The sequence below is a fragment of the Brassica rapa genome, chromosome A02 (genome assembly GCF_000309985.2).
Source record: "Brassica rapa cultivar Chiifu-401-42 chromosome A02, CAAS_Brap_v3.01, whole genome shotgun sequence".
In the NCBI taxonomy this organism is placed as follows: domain Eukaryota; kingdom Viridiplantae; phylum Streptophyta; class Magnoliopsida; order Brassicales; family Brassicaceae; genus Brassica; species Brassica rapa.
In genome coordinates, this window is record NC_024796.2 from 3,855,378 (window position 1) to 3,877,688 (window position 22,311).

Genomic DNA, 22,311 nt, shown 5'->3' on the forward strand with positions numbered 1-22,311 from the left:
TCAAAAATTCTAAAAGAATACACATCTAACAACAAAACTCTATTTATCCCAATTCCAAATCAAAATCCCAAATCTACAATATTTCTCTATAAAAATGAAAACTTTCCTTAAATAGAAACTTTTAGAAAATTATTTATAAAATACATCCTATTGATCAAAAATTCTAAAAGAATACACATCTAACAACAAAAAACTCTATTTATCCCAATTTCCAAGTCAAAATCCCAAATCTACAATATTTATTTTAAAAATGAAAATTTTCCTTAAATAGAAACTTTTAGAAAATTATTTTAAAATACATTCTATTGATCAAAAATTCTAAAAGAATACACATCTAACAACAAAAACTCTATTTATCCCAATTTCCAAGTCAAAATCCCAAATCTACAATATTTCTCTTTAAAAATGAAAACTTTCCTTAAATAGAAACTTTTAGAAAATAATTTTAAAAATAAATCATATTGATCAAAAATTCTAAAAGAATACACATCTAACAACAAAAACTCTATTTATCCCAATTTCCAAGTCAAAATCCCAAATCTACAATATTTCTCTATAAAAATGAAAATTTTCCTTAAATAGAAACTTTTAGAAAATAATTTTAAAAATACATCCTATTGATCAAAAATTCTAAAAGAATACACATCTAAAAACAAAAACTCTATTTATCCCAATTTCCAAGTCAAAATCCCAAATCTACAATATTTCTCTTTAAAAATGAAAACTTTCCTTAAATAGAAACTTTTAGAAAATTATTTTAAAAATACATCCTATTGATCAAAAATTCTAAAAGAATACACTTCTAACAACAAAAACTCTATTTATCCCATTTCCAAGTCAAAAAAATCTACAATATTTCTCTTTAAAAAAAATGAAAACTTTCCTTAAATAGAAACTTTTAGAAAATTATTTTAAAATACATCCTATTGATCAAAATTCTAAAAGAATACACATCTAACAACAAAAACTCTATTTATCCCAATTTCCAAATCAAAATCCCAAATCTACAATATTTCTTCTATAAATGAAAACTTCCTTAAATAGAAACTTTTAGAAAATAATTTTAAAAATACATCCTATTGATCAAAAATTCTAAAAGAATACACATCTAACAACTGAATCTCTATTTATCCCAATTTCCCAGTCAAAATCCCAAATCTACAATATTTCTCTATAAAAATGAAAACTTTCCTTAAATAGAAACTTTTAGAAAATTATTTATAAAGTACATCCTATTGATAAAAAATTCTAAAAGAATACCACATCTAACAATAAAAACTCTATTTATCCCAATTTCCAAGTCAAAATCCCAAATCTACAATATTTTTCTATAAAAATGAAAACTTTCCTTAAATAGATACTTTTAGAAAATAATTTATAAAATACATCCTATTGATCAAAAATTCTAAAAGAATACACATCTAACAACAAAAACTCTATTTATCCCAATTTCCCAGTCAAAATCCCAAATCTACAATATTTCTCTATAAAAATGAAAACTTTTCTTAAATAGAAACTTTTAGAAAATAATTTTAAAATACATCCTATTGATCAAAAATTCTAAAAGAATACACATCTAACAACAAAAACTCTATTTATCCCAATTTCCAAATCAAAATCCCAAATCTACAATATTTCTCTAAAAAAATGAAAACTTTCTTTAAATAGAAACTTTTAGAAAATAATTTATAAAATACATCCTATTGATCAAAAATTCTAAAAGAATACACATCTAACAACAAAAACTCTATTTATCCCAATTTCCAAGTCAAAATCCCAAATCTACAATATTTCTCTTTAAAAATGAAAACTTTCCTTAAATAGAAACTTTTAGAAAATTATTTATAAAATACATCCTATTGATCAAAATTTCTAAAAGAATACACTTCTAACAACAAAAACTCTATTTATCCCAATTTCCAAGTCAAAATCCCAAATCTACAATATTTCTCTATAAAAATGAAAACTTTCCTTAAATAGAACTTTTAGAAAATAATTTTAAAATACATCCTATTGATCAAAAATTCTAAAAGAATACACATCTAACAACAAAAACTCTATTTATCCCAATTCCCAAATCAAAATCCCAAATCTACAATATTTCTCTATATAAATGAAAACTTTCCTTAAATAGAAACTTTTAGAAAATAATTTATAAATACATCCTATTGATCAAAAATTCTAAAAGAATACAATCTAACAACAAAAACTCTATTTATCCAATTTCCAAGTCAAAATCCCAAATCTACAATATTTCTTTTTAAAAATGAAAACTTTCCTTAAATAGAAACTTTTAGAAAATATTTATAAATACATCCTATTGATAAAAAATTCTAAAAGAATACACATCTAACAACAAAAACTCTATTTATCCCAATTTCCAAGTCAAAATCCCAAATCTACAATATTTTCTCTATAAAAATGAAAACTTTCCTTAAATAGAAACTTTTAGAAAATAATTTTAAAATACATCCTATTGATAAAAAATTCTAAAAGTATACACATCTAACAACAAAAACTCTATTTATCCCAATTTCCAAGTCAAAATCCCAAATCTACAATATTTCTCTATAAAAATGAAAACTTTCCTTAAATAGAAACTTTTAGAAAATTATTTTAAAAATACATCCTATTGATCAAAAATTCTAAAAGAATACACATCTAACAACAAAAACTCTATTTATCCCAATTTCCAAGTCAAAATCCCAAATCTACAATATTACTCTATAAAAATGAAAACTTTCTTTAAATAGAAACTTTTAGAAAATTATTTTAAAAATACATCCTATTGATCAAAAATTCTAAAAAAATACACATCTAACAACAAAAACTCTATTTATCCCAATTTCCAATTCAAAATCTGAAATCTACAATATTTATTTTTAAAAATGAAAACTTTCCTGAAATAGAAACTTTTAGAAAATTATTTATAAATACATCATATTGATCAAAAATTCTAAAAGAATACACATCTAACAACAAAAACTCTATTTATCCCAATTTCCAAGTCAAAATCCCAAATCTACAATATTTATTTTTTAAAATGAAAACTTTCTTTAAATAGAAACTTTTAGAAAATAATTTTAAAAATACATCCTATTGATCAAAAATTCTAAAAGAATACACATCTAACAATAAAAACTCTATTTATCCCAATTTCCAAGTCAAAATCCCAAATCTACAATATTTCTCTTTAAAAATGAAAAATTTCCTTAAATAGAAACTTTTAGAAAATTATTTTAAAAATACATTCTATTGATCAAAAATTCTAAAAGAATACACTTCTAACAACAAAAACTCTATTTATCCCAATTTTCAAGTCAAAATCCCAAATCTACAATATTTCTCTTTAAAAATGAAAACTTTCCTTAAATAGAAACTTTTAGAAAATTATTTATAAAATACATCCTATTGATCAAAAATTCTAAAAGAATACACTTCTAACAACAAAAACTCTATTTATCCCAATTTCCAAGTCAAAATCCCAAATCTACAATATTTCTCTATAAAAATGAAAACTTTCCTTAAATAGAAACTTTTAGAAAATAATTTTAAAAATACATCCTATTGATCAAAAATTCTAAAAGAATACACATCTAACAACAAAAACTCTATTTATCCCAATTTCCAAGTCAAAATCCCAAATCTACAATATTTCTCTATAAAAATGAAAACTTTCCTTAAATAGAAACTTTTAGAAAATTATTTATAAAATACATTCTATTGATCAAAAATTCTAAAAGAATACACATCTAACAACAAAAACTCTATTTATCCCAATTTCCAAGTCAAAATCCCAAATCTACAATATTTCTCTTTAAAAATGAAAACTTTCCTTAAATAGAAACTTTTAGAAAATTATTTATAAAATACATCATATTGATCAAAAATTCTAAAAGAATACACTTCTAACAACAAAAACTCTATTTATCCCAATTTTTATTTATAAAATACATCATATTGATCAAAAATTCTAAAAGAATACACTTCTAACAACAAAAACTCTATTTATCCCAATTTCCAAGTCAAAATCCCAAATCTACAATATTTCTCTTTAAAAATGAAAACTTTCCTTAAATAGAAACTTTTAGAAAATTATTTATAAAATACATCCCACTAATCAAAAATTCTAAAAGAATACACTTCTAACAACAAAAACTCTATTTATCCCAATTTCCAAGTCAAAATCCCAAATCTACAATATTTCTCTATATAAATGAAAACTTTCCTTAAATAGAAACTTTTAGAAAATTATTTTAAAAATACATCATATTGATCAAAAATTCTAAAAGAATACACATCTAACAACAAAAACTCTATTTATCCCAATTTCCAAGTCAAAATCCCAAATCTACAATATTTCTTTATATAAATGAAAACTTTCCTTAAATAGAAACTTTTAGAAAATTATTTATAAAATACATTCTATTGATAAAAAATTCTAAAAGAATACACATCTAACAACAAAAACTCTATTTATCCCAATTTCCAAGTCAAAATCCCAAATCTACAATATTTTTCTTTAAAAATGAAAACTTTCCTTAAATAAAAACTTTTAGAAAATTATTTATAAAATACATCATATTGATCAAAAAAATTCTAAAAGAATACACTTCTAACAACAAAAACTCTATTTATCCCAATTTTTATTTATAAAATACATCATATTGATCAAAAATTCTAAAAGAATACACTTCTAACAACAAAAACTCTATTTATCCCAATTTCCAAGTCAAAATCCCAAATCTACAATATTTCTCTTTAAAAATGAAAACTTTCCTTAAATAAAAACTTTTAGAAAATTATTTAAAAAATACATCCTATTGATCAAAAATTCTAAAAGAATACACATCTAACAACAAAAACTCTATTTATTTCAATTTCCAAGTCAAAATCCCAAATCTACAATATTTCTCTATAAAATGAAAACTTTCCTTAAATAGAAACTTTTAGAAAATAATTTTTAAAAATACATCCTATTGATCAAAAATTCTAAAAGAATACACATCTAACAACAAAAACTCTATTTATCCCAATTTCCAAGTCAAAATCCAAATCTACAATATTTTCTCTATAAATGAAAACTTTCCTTAAATAGAAACTTTTAGAAAATATTTATAAAATACATTCTATTGATCAAAAATTCTAAAAGAATACACTTAACAACAAAAACTCTATTTATCCCAATTTCCAAGTCAAAATCCCAAATCTACAATATTTCTCTATATAAATGAAAACTTTCTTTCCTAAATAACTTTTAGAAAATTATTTATAAAATACATTCTATTGATCAAAAATTCTAAAAGAATACACTTCTAACAACAAAAAACTATTTATCCCAATTTCCAAGTCAAAATCCCAATCTACAATATTTCTCTTTAAAATGAAAACTTTCCTTTAATAGAAACTTTTAGAAAATTATTTTAAAATACATCCTATTGATCAAAAATTCTAAAAGAATACACATCTAACAACAAAAACTCTATTATTATCCCAATTTCCAAGTCAAAATCCCAAATCTACAATATTCTCTATAAATATGAAAACTTTCCTTAAATAGAAACTTTTAGAAAAATTTTTAAAAATACATCCTATTGATCAAAAATTCTAAAAGAATACACATCTAACAACAAAAACTCTATTTATCCCAATTTCCAAGTCAAAATCCCAAATCTACAATATTTCTCTATAAAATGAAAACTTTCCTTAAATAGAAACTTTTAGAAATTATTTTATAAAAATACATTCTATTGATCAAAAATTCTAAAAGAATACACATTTAACAACAAAAGCTCTATTTATCCCAATTTCCAAGTCAAAATCCCAAATCTACAATATTTCTCTATATAAATGAAAACTTTCCTTAAATAGAAACTTTTAGAAAATTATTTATAAAATACATTCTACTGATCAAAAATTCTAAAAGAATACACTTCTAACAACAAAAACTCTATTTATCCCAATTTCCAAGTCAAAATCCCAAATCTACAATATTTCTCTTTAAAATGAAAACTTTCCTTTAAATAGAAACTTTTAGAAAATTATTTTAAAAATACATCCTATTGATCAAAAATTCTAAAAGAATACACATCTAACAACAAAAACTCTATTTATCCCAATTTCCAAGTCAAAATCCCAAATCTACAATATTTCTCTATAAATATGAAAACTTTCCTTAAATAGAAACTTTTAGAAAATAATTTTAAAAATACATCCTATTGATCAAAAATTTTAAAAGAATACACAGCTAACAACAAAAACTCTATTTATCCCAATTTCCAAGTCAAAATCCCAAATCTACAATATTTCTCTATATAAATGAAAACTTTCCTTAAATAGAAACTTTTAGAAAATTATTTATAAAATACATTCTATTGATCAAAAATTCTAAAAGAATACACATCTAACTACAAAAACTCTATTTATCCCAATTTCCTAAAATAGCAGTTTTTGAAAAATTTATTTTTAAAATACCACATATTGATCAAAAATTCTTAAGTAATACTCATATAGCAACAAAAATTCTTGTTATCCTAATTTCTAAATCACAATCTCAAATCTGTTATTTCTCTGTAAAATGAAAACTTTCCTAAAATTGCAGTTTTTTAAAAAAATATTTTAAAAATACAACATATTGATCAATGTTTTTTAAAAAAATACTCATCTATCAACAAAAATATTGTTAGCATAATTTCTAAGTCACAATCTCAATTTTTCAATATTTTCTATAAAAATGAAATCTTTCAAAAAATAACATTTAAAAAAAAATACCATATATTGATCAAAAATTCTATAATAATACTCATCTATCAACAAAAATTCTTGTTATCCTAATTTCCAAATCACAATCCTAAATCTACAATATTTTTCTATAAAAACGAAAAATTTCCTGAAATAGCATTTAAAAAAAATATTTAAAATATGCAACATATTGATCAAAATTCTAAAAGAATATTCATCTATCAACAAAAATTCTTATTATTATAATTTCTAAATCACAATCTCAAATATACAGTATTTCTCTGTAAAAATGAAAACTTTACTTAAATAGTAGTTTAAAAAAATATTTATAAAATCAACGTCTTAATTAAAAATTCTAAAAAAATATTCATTTATCAACAAAAATTTTCGTTATCTTAATTTCTAAATCACAATCCCAAATTTTAACATTTTGTATATATATGAACACAAAATGAACCCAAAATGATTTGAAATAAAAAACGAAATGGCACAAAATCAGAAGTAGTTGGCCGTTGGCATTCACAATAAACGCATGTGTCCCAGCATCACCAGAGCAGGCCCGCATTACTGAAAACATCATTTAATCCTCTAACGATATAAACCAAACCCAACCCCACACAACACAACAACACTTCTCTCGAAAACAACGACAACGAGATGGGTCTCCATCCAATCGCTGACGCCGACGAGCGCAACCCTTTCGGCTCCCTCTCCGCCGACGAATTCTACGCGAAGCATTCCGTCTCTCACTCCTCCGCCTTCATCACCAACCCTCGCGGCCTCAAGCTCTTCACCCAGTGGTGGTCCCCACTCCCTCCAACTCCCCCCATCGGCATCGTCGCCGTCGTCTACGGCTTCACCGGCGAATCCAGCTGGTTCCTCCAGCTCACGTCCATCCTCTTCGCTAAATCCGGCTTCATCACCTGCGCCATCGACCACCAGGGGCACGGATTCTCCGACGGCCTCGTCGCTCACATCCCCGACATCAACCCCGTCGTCGACGACTGCATCTCCTTCTTCGACGACTTCCGTAGCCGTCAGGAGACGCCGGATCTCCCCTGTTTTCTCTACTCCGAGTCCTTAGGCGGCGCGATCGCTCTCTACGTCTCGCTCCGTCAGAGAGGCGTGTGGGACGGGCTCATCCTCAACGGCGCCATGTGCGGGATCAGCAGGAAGTTCAAACCGCCGTGGCCGTTGGAGCACTTGCTCTTCGTCGTGGCTAATCTCATCCCCACGTGGCGCGTAATCCCCACGCGCGGCTCGATCCCTGATGTTTCGTTTAAGGAGCCGTGGAAGAGGAAGCTCGCGCTGGCTAGTCCTAGGAGGACGGTGGCGAGACCGCGCGCCGCCACGGCGTACGAGCTGATTCGTATTTGCAATGAGTTGCAGGAGAGGTTCGAGGAAGTTGAGGTTCCGTTACTGATCGTGCACGGCGGAGGGGATGTTGTTTGTGATCCGGCGTGTGTTGAGGAGCTTCATCGGCGAGCAGCGAGCGAGGATAAGACGATCAAGATCTACCCCGAGATGTGGCATCAGATGGTTGGGGAATCGGAGGAGAACGTTGATTTGGTTTACGGTGATATTCTGAATTGGCTCAAGAGCCGAGCGGAAAGCGCCGCGGAGAGGAAACGGTTGGGACGCGCCGCCGTTGACGGCGGAGCTTAGTGTCATTTGACTCCTTCGGGGTTGTGTTGTTGTCCAATAGAGCAGTGCCATCTGGCTAGTATGGTTCATTGCATTGTTTCCTATGTTATGGTTTACGGTTAAACCAATGGTCCAATACACATCTGGGCATTAATAAATTATAAAAATTCGTTTACAAAAAATGAAAAAAAAATTGGGAAAACTAGAAAATAAATTATGGTCAACCATTCGGATATATAACTATGTCGTCGTTTCCGTCATGCAATGGTTAACTCATAAACGTTGACCTGTAAAATGGTTAAATAACTCGTAAGGAGGTTCACCTACAATTTACGTATAAATAATTTGATTTACTTGGAAAACCACCTTACCAATTAATAGGCCGTAAAATGAGCCCAGAAAATTAAAGTAATAGACCCAAACGGGAGGTCGACGAAACTGACAAGCTAGTACACAGCATGCATTAGACATTTGAGATTTTGGTCTTTTTTGGATTTGATGAGTTTTTAAGAAACCCAACTAAAATATTTTTTTCTTTTTTGGATTTTCATTGGTGAATTCTCCAAATAAATAGTTTTTCTAATTTTTAGAAGAAAATCTTGAATTAGTTAAAATGTTTTTTTTCTCAAAAACAAAAAAATACATAGAATCTACAAACTTTGAAGACCTAAATCTATAAGTAGTTAATGAGAAATTTTATCCATTTAATTAGGAGATATAGCATTAGCTTTTTTTTTTAAATCTAACTTTATAATACATTGGCGATTTAGGATAAATAGATGGAAAAGTTCTCAACAACTATATTATAAGCTGGAAGTGAGGAGAGAAGATCACAGATGAGCACCACCATGAAAATCATGTCTTTTGCTATGCTACTTATTCTCACGTTTTCTATTTGTTAGTCTCTCTCTCGGCCATGAAACTTTCTAGCAAATTTAATGTTGTTTGATTTCTACGTGCATGTGGTTCTTATAGGTGAACGTCCGTATTTTGTTTGCATGTTATAATAGATGTTGAAGGATCCGACAATTCGTTGTGCTGCAACACACATGCGAAATTTGGAGCGTGCAAAACACAACAAGAAAGAAAGAGATGCAAGACTTGGTGTCTTAAAGGATGTAAGAACAAGAAAGGCGGTTTTTGCAAACGTCTTCCGCGTGGAGCAGCACGATGCCATTGTTACTGCTAAAACATATGCTTTTGCGTTTGCATAGATTGCGATACATATTAATTAGTTTTAAATCTTAAATTGGATATGAATATGATCTATGTACCTTTTTCTTTTCTTTTTTGCTAAATTGTATATATCATATTGATGAGCTGTAGATTTTACAAAATGCATAATCTAAGGCTTACACCACCTTGGCAGAAAAACAGAGAAAAAAAACAAGTTGATGTAAAGACAGTGAACACACTAAAACAGGCTAATGCAACCAAATAGACATCAGAGGTTTGAAGAGCTTTTTGTGTCTTCTTGCCGTGATGGAATTAAGTTTTACTATTCTAACGTAAGCCCATGCATGTATATAGAGATATATCATAATATTTGGAATTGATATATATGATTACAAAAACGTAAGCTATTAATCTGTAGCTTTTAAATTGATGTGTTATAAGCCTACAAGCGAATGTTTCTTTTAGCATAACCGAGGGATTGATAGAGACTGAGAATTCTGTCAAAGTTTTGGTGAGTTTCAATGTTAGGTACGAGAGATTTACTCTTGTTCATCCGGGTCGTTTATGAAATTTTGGAGGCTTTACACAATTTAGTAAAAGACTTTAGCAAAAATATATATTTTAAAAATAATTTAAGAATCTATGTGTATATATATTAACTCTTGAAGTTTAATATTTCACTTACCTATGCAAGGACTTGTTCATGCTGTGGGAAGAAGTGAGCCTTAGAGACTAGACTTTATGGATTACACGACGTGATCAAATATAATTTTCAAAAATACATGAAGAATATACTTTTATGCTTTGTCAACTCTTCATCATCTAAATACCACCGATCAACTTCTCTTTCTCTCCCTCTCGGTTTCACGTTAGCAAAGATGGCAGAGAAACAGTTTGCCGAAGAAGCAGATGTCAAGATCAGAGCTGCTGCGGCGGCCTCGGATCTTGAACATATGGCTGCTGAGTCATCCGTGGTTCCAGACTTCGAGAGAGGTAGGTTCTACGACGTGTATTCAGCCAGGAGGAACGAGCGGTTGAAGAGGAGGAAAGGAGGAGAAGAAGAAGATGCTGTAGTCAAAGGAACTCTGTACAATCTCGGAGTGGATCCCATGCCGACCAAGAGAAGAGGAACCTTTAAGAAGAAGAAGACGGTGGTTGAGTCATCAACAACAACGCCGAGGTATTCTCTGAGGAGCACAGTTACCAAAGATAACAAGAAGCCTCTGAGTGTCGCTGTAAGTACTATGAAAACTGTCAGTAGCACCAGGAGGGTTATGAGTATCTGATCCTGCTCGACTTCTACTCTTTGCTTTTGCTTTTGTGTTGCTTTTGTGATTCTGTTAGGAAATCGAAGTTTGGGGTTTTGATTTCCTTCTATCTAATATTTGCAGTATTGTTCTGCTGTCGGGATGTCGACATAAATAAACCCATGAAACTTGGTTTGTTTTGTTTATTATCTATTACCCATACATTCTGATACGCTTTGTCAATCAAATGCGTATCTTTTTGCTTCAGTAAAACTAAAATGTTGTTGTGTGTTTCAAGATCATATAGGCTTTAACATAGACACTGCCTCATTTGATTATCATCTTGAAGAAGTGACACAAACATGTTATTGTTTTGTTTTCTCAGTTACTCATACATTCTTATCTATTAAATGCCTATATTATTGCTTCATTGACACAAACCTGTTTTGTTTTGTTATTCTTATTCCACAAAGAATTTGAGTAACATGTTCATAGAAAAATGGTATCTATGAGTATGTACTGTCGCATGATGTTTAGAAACCCAATCATTGTTAGATGATTATGTGTTTGGAACAGAATCCTTGAGACTTACTGAAACCGAGTAGTGAACTATTATGTTACTGTCTTGCTTGTATTGACAACTTGACCAGACTGAGTTTGTGTAGTGAGTCTCTGATAGCGAATTGAATCCAATAACAATCAGTTTTGTAAATTGACAAGATCCAAAAACCAATAGCCGCATGACTCTTATCATCGGTTCCGTTCAAAAAAATATTGGTAAGTGTCAATATTTTTGTTTGTTTTTTGTAAGAACATTTAAGTAATCCTGGTACAACAAAACAAACAAAACACTGAAAAGAACAAACATCACAAAGACGTAATCATCCTCATTCACTTCAAGGTTCTTCAACTTTGATTCCAACTCATAATCCTCTTCATCTTCTTCATCAGGATCATTCTCATCCAAATCTCCAAGTAACTCCGGCTTTTTCTTAAATATCTCTCTAACTTCTTCAACACCTTCCTCTGATATGATATTCCCATCTATGTTCAACAGCTTGAAAGCTTATTTCTTCATAACAACCCCAGCCAAGGCCACTGCTCCATCTCTTCTTATGTAATTATTGCTCATATCAATATACTGCAACTTCGAATGATCCTCTTCCACACTCTTTTCTATCTGAATACACCCCTCGTCTCTCAGCTAATTCTCAGACGAATTCAACTTGTTCAAATCCTGGTTCGCTGCTACACACGCTGCGATAGCTGAAGCTGCTTCAGAAGTTATATCATTCCCCGCCATCTCAAGAACTTCAACGGGCGAAGCAGACTCCTTGAGAGCGTCTGCTACGGCTATAGTTATGAAAGTGAAGTACCCTCAGCTTCTCCGTTGAAGGAATCAGCTCTGAAACCGCTTGTGCAGCTTCTTTAGAGATACCATCGTTCATCAAATAGAGCTCTTCCAAAGAGCTCAGAGAATTCAAGAGCGTGCCAAACGCTCTAACACCCTTCTCACCCAACGCATTGTCTGATAAGTTGAGAGACGAGAGAACATTACCTTGCAGAGCGTTCGAGAATAGATTCATAACATCAAGAGCTTCAACCTTAAGCTGATGTTTCAGAGAAGCTAAGATAGGCTCAGCGACACGAGCAGCTCCTAAACCAAAACTCCTATTGCTAAAACATATCTGTAAATTTATATAGTGATTTTGATATGTAAAAATGAGTTATAAACTTTGGTATAATAATTAATAGATAATTTTTTTCATGTATAAACTGTGGTAAGTAATGTTTAAATTATAAGTACTAACAATATAGAAACTGATTTCTCAAATATATTATAGAATTTGTACCAATACATTACCAATATTGCTTTTGTTCTATAATAGAAAACGTTTATAAACATTAGCAAAATTAATAAATTACCTTTTTAAAAAGGATATTATTAATAATATAAACGTTAACTAATAATAAATAATGCAGTAAACATTATTGGTCAACCAATTTTTAATAAAATTAATTATTTTAAAACTATCAAAATATATTATATTGTGAAACATATTCTTCTGCTTATATTAGCAATTTAAACTATAAAATAATTTTGTTTAAGTAAATCAAATGGAAATAAGAAAGTTTATAAAAAATTTATGATCAAGTAAATAGTTGTATATATTGTTAATAATATTTTATTAACTAACCAAAAGTAAACATTGGACTTTGTTGATGTTTTGAATATATGTTTCAAAAAAAATTAAACTGTTTAAAAAGTAAAAAAAAAACTTCGACAACTAATGGAAACAATAAAACACTAACTTAATTTCTAATACAAGCAATTTTCATTGATGTTTATTTAAAATTTGTTTAAGAAAAATTGACCAAGAAGATAACTTAAAAGTATAACTCAACTCTACTCAAACACAAATTCAAAAATTTAAAACTAATTTATGGTAACATTTTTATGAATATTCTTAACTCAAACTAAATTAAGTCTAAATCATGTTACCAATCAAAGTCTAAATCTTCCCTTAACAATGAATCAAGTTTGTGGAACATAAATATAAAAAATTCTATAAACGTATTCCAACTAAGTTTTATTAAATTTTTTAATAACTATTTTATATTCAGTTTAATATGTTAACTAATTATTTTGTTCATTTTGATACATTAAATTTTTAAATTGTGTTTGTTTTAGTACTCAAATTATATTTATTATAATCAAAAATATTAATAAATATCAAAAGATAGTTAAAATTTTCCAAAATTTAGAAACAAATCTTAAAAATTTCTAATGTTATGTAAACATATACATGATTCCCACCTTAAACCCCATTGCTAAGCTTACAAATGCGAATGTAATTGCAGTTTTTTCTCAATTTGATTTTCGTTGCTATTTGGGCAAATGTTCAATGGTAATTGGTTCAAACAACTTGGGTCTATTAGAGATCAAGGGAATCATTATTTGTGTTGGTGTTATATCAGTTTAGATCAAACTAGTGCTAACTAGTGCTCAATTTTTTATTTCTGGTTTAACTCCATACCAAATTAGACTATATATATGTTTGACATATTTTTGAAATTGTAGGTCAAACTTTCTAATGAAGTTTCAGATACAAAATAGTCATTTCTTTGAAGACTGATTGTCACCAAAAGAGATATTAATACAATACAATGGCCAAAATTAATCAAACCCACACATCAAATTACTAAAGCATTTCAAAATAATGTTTAATTATAATCATTATTACGACATGAAAATAATGGATAGTAAATTGTACAGAGAATGACCATAAGCATATGTATGAAACATTCATTTTGATTAGTTTATAAATAAATTTATCTTATTTTATTATTGTTAGAAAAAACTAAAGTAAAATCAATAAGCTTAAGGTATGTGAACACGTATATTCATTTATCTTTTTTACTAAAAAAATATTATATTTTACTTATTTTTTCATTACTTTTTTTGTATTTAATCCGATGGAGTGACAACACACAACACATGAATATAACACCTTCCAAAAAATTCAAATTCATGTATGATGATATATTTCTATTTCAGTTCTCTTTAATTTCAAAATGTTGCTAATTATTTTTCTTTCCATTTTGATAGACCATGGTGAGCAAAGAAAGCCGGCAAAGTACATTGACGAGGAGGCAAACTACTACATGCTAAAGATGATAAACTCTTAGCATGTGGCAATCTTCAACGCAGAAGAGCTTAGAAATGTTATGAGTGGAATGCCTACTATCGATGGTAAGTTTGAACTCTTATATTCAATTTTATGTTTTTTATTGGGGCTTTGAAACAAACAGAAACCTATGAGAATCATGTATGAAATTAAATTGTTATTCAATAATTTTGGAGGTGTTGGAATCTTTCGAGCACACTTACAAGGCTAAATTTCTGGGCTTCGTCATTGGAACACTGCGGATACGGTGAATTCAATTTCAAGATAACCATTGGATGTGTAGGAAATCTATGTTGTACAATTGTTTTTGTTTCAGGTCCTGTCAGACGGCTTGAAACCGACTATCATGAGAAGTGTGGCTGCTAATCGTATGCTGCTGGATATACATGATTTTAAATCACTATCTTATACATCTAATTATTTCTTGTACAGCGTGTCTATCAACTAATCTATTTCTCATCTATTGCAGTGCTAAACAACTAGACCTTCCAAGATACTCTTCAAAGGAGCAAATTAAGGAGAAGTTACTACGTGCCATTCGAGAATGTGATTGTTTTGGTTTTGGTGTAGTGGGGTCTTGGTTTTAGATAGACAATCATACTGATTTGCTTGTTTTCAATTTATTATAAATTTTAGCCATTGAGTTGCTATGGAGGTGTGTGTGCCAATGGCTTTGAACTTATTTATAGTCGTATGTTATTGATCAGATGTTCCTTGTGTCTTCTATGTAACCTACAAAATGACACAAAGTTTAACTAACACAAGGTTGAATATTCTCACTCAACTTCTTTTTTATTTTAATGTGATTTAGTTGTAAAGTGAGTTATGACTATTACAAAAGTCAAGCTATTGAAAGAATGTGCGTAATCTTTAAGGGGGTGTATTGAATCTGAAATTTGAAGCAATTTGATTTTTAATGAGTTTGTAGATGATTGTAGGAGAATTTAGAGAATTTGGTGTGATTTTTGTTAAAACACTCTAGAATCTTATCTAAAACAGTGAGATTTGGATTTTTATTTTTATAACTAAGAACTCCCCTACAATTAAAGTACTCTAAAATCTCCAACTTAAATTTTGTTCAATAATAGTAGATTTCAAAGTGTTTTATAAAATGATAAGTTCAATAACATTGTTTTTTAAAACACTCGTTTGAATAACAGTGGATTTGTATATTTTGAAAAATATGTTGATATTTATTTTTCATGTAATTATTGGGGTTTGGCAAAATGAATCTGAGGAACAGAACCGATACCGATCCGAAAATATAGTATCAAACCCGAACATAAATTGATTAAATATTCGAATTATTCAAAATTTTGTTATTTAGAGAACCGAATCTGATCCGAACCGTATTCGGGTACCCGAATTTATCTAAAAATAGATTTAAATACTTATATATATATTAATTATTTTTAGATTTAACGTATATAAAACATCAAGAATGATACTTTTAAATTGGTCTAAATACTTGAAAATATATATAGATAGTCAAAAGTAAATATCTGAAATAGTTAAAGTATACTCAATCACCAAAAATACTTAAAATAATTATTGATTTCGTATCCAAAATTTTAAATCAAGCCAATTGATATGTTAAGCTTAGATATTATGACATATGTTATTCAAATTTATAGGTAATATATTATTTTATTTATAGATTTTGAGAAATTTAAAATAGAAAAATGATTTAAAACTTTAAAAATAATTTAAAAGGGTTATCCAAACCCGAACCAAACCCGCAAAGATCCGAATCGAACTCAAACCAAAATTTAGAGACATCCTAATAGGGCTGAAATCTTTGATCCCGAAAACCCGAAACGCAAACTGATCAGAACCAAACCCGTATGGGTACCCGAAAGCCCATCCCTAGTCATTATTATATATTGTATATTGTCATCATATAATTAATCGTATTTTATACGTACCATCATATAAGTAATCATATAATTAATAGTATTTTATATATACCATCATATAAATAATTACATATATTATATTTTTATAACTTACTATGAAATATAAAAACCATAATTTGAGTTGGTATTTCAAATTGAGCTTTGTATTGTATTTTTCTTATATATATTGACAACATTTTTTTTATAATGGTTATTGAAAAATAGTTTAGTAAAAATCCATTTTTGAATATATGTATATTTTTGAATCAATTTTTGATATAAATCAACTTTGAATTATTATTTTGATTTGAAATATGTATATAAAGTTTAAATTTTGTTTTATGGTTAGTTTAGAAAAAAAAAGTTTTAGGCAATTAGATTGACCCATTTTCGTATATTTTAAAACTGGCCCAGATCGATAATTTTTTATAATATGATAGACTTTCAATTTTTCTTAATAACATGAGCCCATTACCTTTTTTTCTTGATACTATTATCCTTGTTTCCAAACAAAATTAAGTTTTTTAAAAAGACTACAATTCATGTTTCCAAACACTTTAAATTTTTTTAATAGTCTTATTCAAGTTTCTAAACAATCTCATTGTGTACTTCAACTTTAATAATATAGATTACTTGAAACTCTTAGTTGAATACACCCCTAAGTAAATTGGGACCAATGAGACAACTAGTGGTTACTCATCGGAATGCCAAGCTGGCACTGACATGAGGGGAATACGATGACTATCGGATTCTTCTAGTGCAAGTAAACATGTTTTGTCTGCTCTTGCAGAAACTAAATATCACATTCAGACGGGATCCAGACAGCCTCAGATTCACACCAAGGGTCAACAAATTAAAGTCCATCGAGGAGAAGAACCAAAAGGCTTGAGGCAACAACTACTACGACCTGGCTTGATTTATAAACATCACTAATGCAAATTTGAATTGATAGAAGGATTTTGATACAATGAGAAACCTCTGAAACTTAAAAATCAGTAGTAGACAAGCATTAAAATCTTACAAAACATGAAACACCTTTCTTCTCTTTGTCTTGGTGTGTCTTCTCTTCTCCACATTTTGAATCATGACTCATGAGCAACCCAAGCCTATACTTTAGAATTAACTTTTTTCTTCTCGACTTTCTTATGTGCTTCAGACTTGTCTCTTCCATCATTTAAAAGACATTTCACGCCTCTTCTTGGGGTTAGGATCTGGGTTTCCTTTTCTCATCATAGCCACAAACTCCTCATAGTTTATCCTCCCATCCTACACAAACAAAATGTTTATTTTATATAAATATTGTTGAATGTTCTTATCATCAAAGTTATCAAAGCTTAGTGAAAAGGGTCTTTCTTACATTGTCTCCATCAACCTCAGAGATGATTTCCTTAATGTCCCTGCCATCATTCATGCCGAACTCCCTCAGGGCTTGCTCCAGCTCTTCCATTGTGATATATCTAGAAACCAACACCATCATTGTGTTTAGTTGGTTTCAACTAAACTATATCAGAAACTGTTATATACAATGTGCTGTTTACTTACCCACTGTTGTCTTTGTCAAAGTGTTGGAAAGCTGAGTAGAGATGCTCTTCTCTGTCGAGTCTATTGATGTGCATTGTTGCTGCTATAAATTCTCCATAGTCTATTGTTCCATTTCCGTCCGCATCAGCCTATAGGAAACAGAAAAAAAAATCAGTTATTTATGCATCTTAGTAGATAGAAAGATAGCACACAAGAACAAAAGAAAAAGTCTTACTGCTTCCATTAGTTGCTGGACTTCATATTCGGACAACCTTGTACCTTGCTTGGCAAGTCCCTGTCTTAGTTCCTCAAGAGTTATTGTTCCGCTGTCATCAGTGTCCATGCCTTTAAACATCTCCTTTAGCCCCATGATTTCTTCCTCTGATAAGCACCCGGCTATCACCTGTTTATGAGGCCAGTGAGACCAGTAGAGTCATCATCATATATTATGTATATGCTTTTGAGAAGACAGAATAAACTTACCCTTAAAGCAACTTTCTTGAAATTGTTCATCGCTTTGAATTGCTTGAGCCTTGACATAACAGCATTGTCAAGAGGAACATCTGGTGCTTCTCCATCCTCCTTGATCCATGGATGGTCTTTAAGGAAAAACAAAAAAAATGTTATTAAAATGAAATATAGGAGTGCATTCTTGTTCTTGAAATGGGAAAGTGCATTTTTGTTCTTGAAATGGGAAAGTGCTTACTGAGAACTTGAGCAGCGGTTAATCTTTGCTTTGGATCAGAGTTTAGCATCTTCCTAACAAGATCTTTTGCCTGATGTGAGATGGCTGGCCATGGATCGGTCGAAAAATCAATCTGTCCACTTAGAATGGCGTTGAAAATCCCATTCTCAGATTCTGTAAAACATGAATGATGAATCAAACTTTTATCATGTCTTTGTTTTAAGAGAGATAAATAGAGAGAATGAATCAAGAATCTTATAATTACCAGCCCAGAAAGGTGGAACACCAGACAAGAGAATGTACAACATGACACCAATGCTCCAAATATCAGCCTCTGGTCCATACTTCCTCCTCAAAACCTCAGGTGCAATGTAATAAGCACTTCCCACAATATCTTTAAACTCCTCTCCTGGCTTGTAGAACACGGAAAGCCCAAAGTCTGTTGCCTTGAGAGGAGAGTTCTCATCTTTGTTAAGAAGCAAAAAGTTCTCAGGCTTCAAGTCCCTGTGAATAACCCCCATGGAATGACAGGTATGGATAATCTGAACAATGGTCCTTAGCAAGGACGCAGCAGCTCTCTCAGAGTAATGTCCTTTAGCAATGATCCTATCGAACAACTCTCCTCCTGCGCAAAGCTCCATGACCAAATGCACTGAATGTTTATCCTCATAGGCTCCTTTGAGCTCAACGATGTTCGGTTGACCCGTCAAGTGATGCATTATCTGCACCTCCCTTCTCACATCTTCGATGTCCTCTTTGTTCACCAGCTTCCTTTTGGCAATGGTCTTGCACGCGAACTGCAACCCCGTGGCCTTTTGTGTGCAGAGATGGGTCACACCAAACTGTCCACGACCAAGCTCTTTCCCTAATGAGTATGAGCTTTTTACATCTTCCATTGGTCGGCCTAATACGGGACCTATGGGTCCTTGTTTGGTTGCAGGAGGGGGAGATGCTGGTGGGTGTCTAGAAGCTTTCACAGAGGCTTCAGCACTGACTCCATTTTCATAAGTGGGTTCGCCATTGTTGTTCCCTGTGTCTCGTCCGCAACAATTTCCCATTGTTGCTTAAAGGGGGTGGGGAGAGGAAGAAAGCTCTCAACCAAGAAGAGAAAAAAAAAATACGATTTTTGAAAGATTTTTTTTTTCTCTTCTTACTTCCTCTGTCTGTTTTTTTAGGGTTTGGTTTCTTCTTTAGCAAGAAATGTTTAGGAGGTTTTGCTTATGAAATGGCTATGAATAGCATTTTTCTGTTTTTGCAAGTAGTTTTTCTTTTTGCTGGCCTTCAGTTTTCAAAACGTCTCCTAGGAACCACACGCCTCTCTGTGCTTTGTTATCTAAAGCTATATTAGATTTGTTTATTTTAGGAATTTTACAAAAGGTTGAGAGCATTTCATGGAGAATTAGGAGGTTGCTAGCTTGTATATTATAATGTCTAATTTGAACACTATATTGTATAATTTATTATATACGATTTGTAATTATTTTGGTATAAGAATACAAGAAAAAGAGAGAAAATTATAGGATGAGGCTCTAGTTTCAGTAAGTAGGAATTGAAGGGTCGACCTTGAGAGAATAGGCTTGTATACCACCAGCCACAGTGTACACACTCTTGAAGCCCTGTGAAACAAGACAAGACAACACATCAGGATGTTAACAAACTAATATGATAAGGAGCTGGAACAGCTTTTTACCTGAGACAGCAGCCAGTTTGCGACATTCAACGACCTGCCACCAGCCTTACACTTGCATATATAGGAAACAAAGGCCACGACTCAGAACTTAAGAATCATTTTAATATCGGAGGTTTCTTTAGTCATATCATCTTAAAATCATTAAACCAAAGTAAGAGTTGAGCAACTAAACTTTTTTTCAAGCTTATAGCATATGCATTGGCGGATGAGACTTAACAACATACCATGGCGAATGTATCCTTGTCAGGGTTCAGCTTTGAAGTGATTTCTGGCGCCCAGGATTCAAATTGGCGGAGTGGGAACACTTGAAATCCAGGCAAGGATGCTTTGGCTCTGGTATAAGTAGTGAAGAAAAAAAAACAATGTCAAACCACTATGGATTCTCTGTCCTTCTAAGATCAAAGTGTGTATCTAAATTGCAGAAGAAACAAAATTTGCAAACTTCACATAAATCATAATTTTTGTAATTTGGAGAGTAGGAAGCTTTGTCCTGACGAAGGAAAAGTATTATGTGAAGATGAGAAATAGAAAGGAAGTTACATCTCGTCAGGTTCTCTGACGTCAACTAACTGAGCCTCTTCCATGAAAAGTGGATCTTGCATTTTGGAATGCAGCTCCTCCACCTGAATATCTTTCACAGGTTCCCTGTCAATATAATACTTTCCCGTTACAACAACAGTGTGGGTAGAAAACGTCAGAGGATGGTTTACAGAAGAGTTATACCTCTCAGATAGAACTTGCAATAAGTGCCAGCCAAATTGGGTTTTACACGTCACCACATGATTCAGCTCTGCTTTAAACGCAGCTTCCTCAAACTCTGGCACCTGAAAGCAATTTAAAAGTGGTCTATGTCATTCTCTAATTATAGCAGGAACTTGCCAAAGTTGTTCAAACATTGCAGAATTACTTCTATCATTGGTTACATTCTACTAGTTCCATCTTCACATGAAATGTTAATACTAACAGATAATTGAGCAAGAACTATTACATCACCCAAGTGCCTGTGTCAATGCAATACCAATACCAATCTCATAACTATTTTGAAGAGAGGCATTACCATTTGACCTAGTTTGACCCATCCAAGTAAACCACCGTCCTTTTTGGATGGACAAATAGAGTACTCAGCTGCAAGTTCACTCATATCCTCACCTTCACAACAAACAATTACTTGAAAATCAGAATATAAATTTATAAGTTTTACAGGCCTGTGTAAATATGGTCAAATAAACGCTTAAGCTCATTTGAATCAAACGGATGAAAAGAGAATAAAGGAATCAAACCATCCAAGATTCTCTTCTGGAGTTCCGCAAAGAGCTCAGAATCACCCTCCTTAACAAGCACATGCTGCACCAGAATCTCTCTAGTTGGATTACTCCCACTGCTAAACGAAGCTGGAACAAGAAAAATATAGATACATTCACAGATATATCAACTTAGAAGAAGCTCGCAGTCAAGTCTTTGAGAATTGAGATACAGAACGTAAGGGGAGAAACAGTTAGATACCTCTCGCTTTGAGAGTTGAGAAGCCAGAGAGCCTAATCTGGTACGGGGAAGGAATGCGTGATTGGAGCTTCCGTCCGCCGAGAAATGAACGGGAGAATGTCGAGAACCAGCGGGGATGTGGAGGAGATGCGAGAACGAGAGTGGGAACAACGGAGAGTCTCAGAGCGGCGGAGAAAGAAGCTGCCGCCGGAGATGACGCCGCCGATAGAATTCCAGTCACTCTAAACATGGTGGGGGCTCAAGAGGGGGTAACGAGTTCGAATGTGGAAGAGTGAGAGGCTATCACTTATTAAGAGTGTAACTGTGGGTCCCACACAAAATTACTTATTATTGTCACAATATTCGAGTAATTCTCGGAATGTTGGGTTCTTTTTGTACCAATTACAAAATTTTATGAAATAAACAGTAAAATAGTTTTTTTTTTGAACGTCTGATTAATTATGGTATTACAACGATGAGAAATATTACATAGACGATTCTACAGCCGACAATTCTACCATCATATGAGAATGCACGTCTG

At 31.2% G+C, this 22,311-nt stretch overlaps 5 protein-coding genes across 5 annotated transcripts; 3 read left to right on the forward strand and 2 right to left on the reverse strand.

Moving 5' to 3' along the window:
* The first annotated feature begins 7,231 nt into the window (after window positions 1-7,231).
* LOC103851264 (caffeoylshikimate esterase) lies at window positions 7,232-8,618 on the forward strand. Its single transcript, XM_009128104.3, has one exon. It carries the CDS (start codon window positions 7,399-7,401, stop codon window positions 8,404-8,406), a length of 1,008 nt encoding a protein of 335 aa, XP_009126352.1. The 5' UTR covers window positions 7,232-7,398; the 3' UTR covers window positions 8,407-8,618.
* Window positions 8,619-9,145: 527 nt separating this feature from the next.
* Window positions 9,146-9,704, forward strand: LOC103851265 (putative defensin-like protein 23). Its single transcript, XM_018656622.2, has 2 exons — window positions 9,146-9,282; window positions 9,396-9,704. Exons 1-2 carry the CDS (start codon window positions 9,222-9,224, stop codon window positions 9,572-9,574), a joined length of 240 nt encoding a protein of 79 aa, XP_018512138.1. The 5' UTR covers window positions 9,146-9,221; the 3' UTR covers window positions 9,575-9,704.
* Window positions 9,705-9,960: 256 nt separating this feature from the next.
* LOC103851266 lies at window positions 9,961-12,553 on the forward strand. The gene is made up of 2 exons (XM_009128106.3): window positions 9,961-11,024; window positions 11,087-12,553. The coding sequence occupies exon 1, from the start codon at window positions 10,344-10,346 to the stop codon at window positions 10,845-10,847; it is 504 nt and encodes a 167-aa protein (XP_009126354.2). The 5' UTR covers window positions 9,961-10,343; the 3' UTR covers window positions 10,848-11,024; window positions 11,087-12,553.
* Window positions 12,554-17,312: 4,759 nt separating this feature from the next.
* Window positions 17,313-19,968, reverse strand: LOC103851267 (calcium-dependent protein kinase 34). Its single transcript, XM_009128107.3, has 7 exons — window positions 18,864-19,968; window positions 18,620-18,772; window positions 18,397-18,512; window positions 18,149-18,316; window positions 17,935-18,062; window positions 17,750-17,849; window positions 17,313-17,658 (listed from the first exon to the last, which is right to left on the reverse strand). The coding sequence occupies exons 1-7, from the start codon at window positions 19,654-19,656 to the stop codon at window positions 17,563-17,565; spliced, it is 1,554 nt and encodes a 517-aa protein (XP_009126355.1). The 5' UTR covers window positions 19,657-19,968; the 3' UTR covers window positions 17,313-17,562.
* Window positions 19,969-20,016: 48 nt separating this feature from the next.
* LOC103851268 (rhodanese-like/PpiC domain-containing protein 12, chloroplastic) lies at window positions 20,017-22,063 on the reverse strand. The gene is made up of 8 exons (XM_009128108.3): window positions 21,792-22,063; window positions 21,569-21,679; window positions 21,346-21,437; window positions 21,012-21,112; window positions 20,829-20,933; window positions 20,513-20,621; window positions 20,289-20,339; window positions 20,017-20,214 (listed from the first exon to the last, which is right to left on the reverse strand). The coding sequence occupies exons 1-8, from the start codon at window positions 22,018-22,020 to the stop codon at window positions 20,134-20,136; spliced, it is 879 nt and encodes a 292-aa protein (XP_009126356.1). The 5' UTR covers window positions 22,021-22,063; the 3' UTR covers window positions 20,017-20,133.
* Window positions 22,064-22,311: the final 248 nt, after the last annotated feature.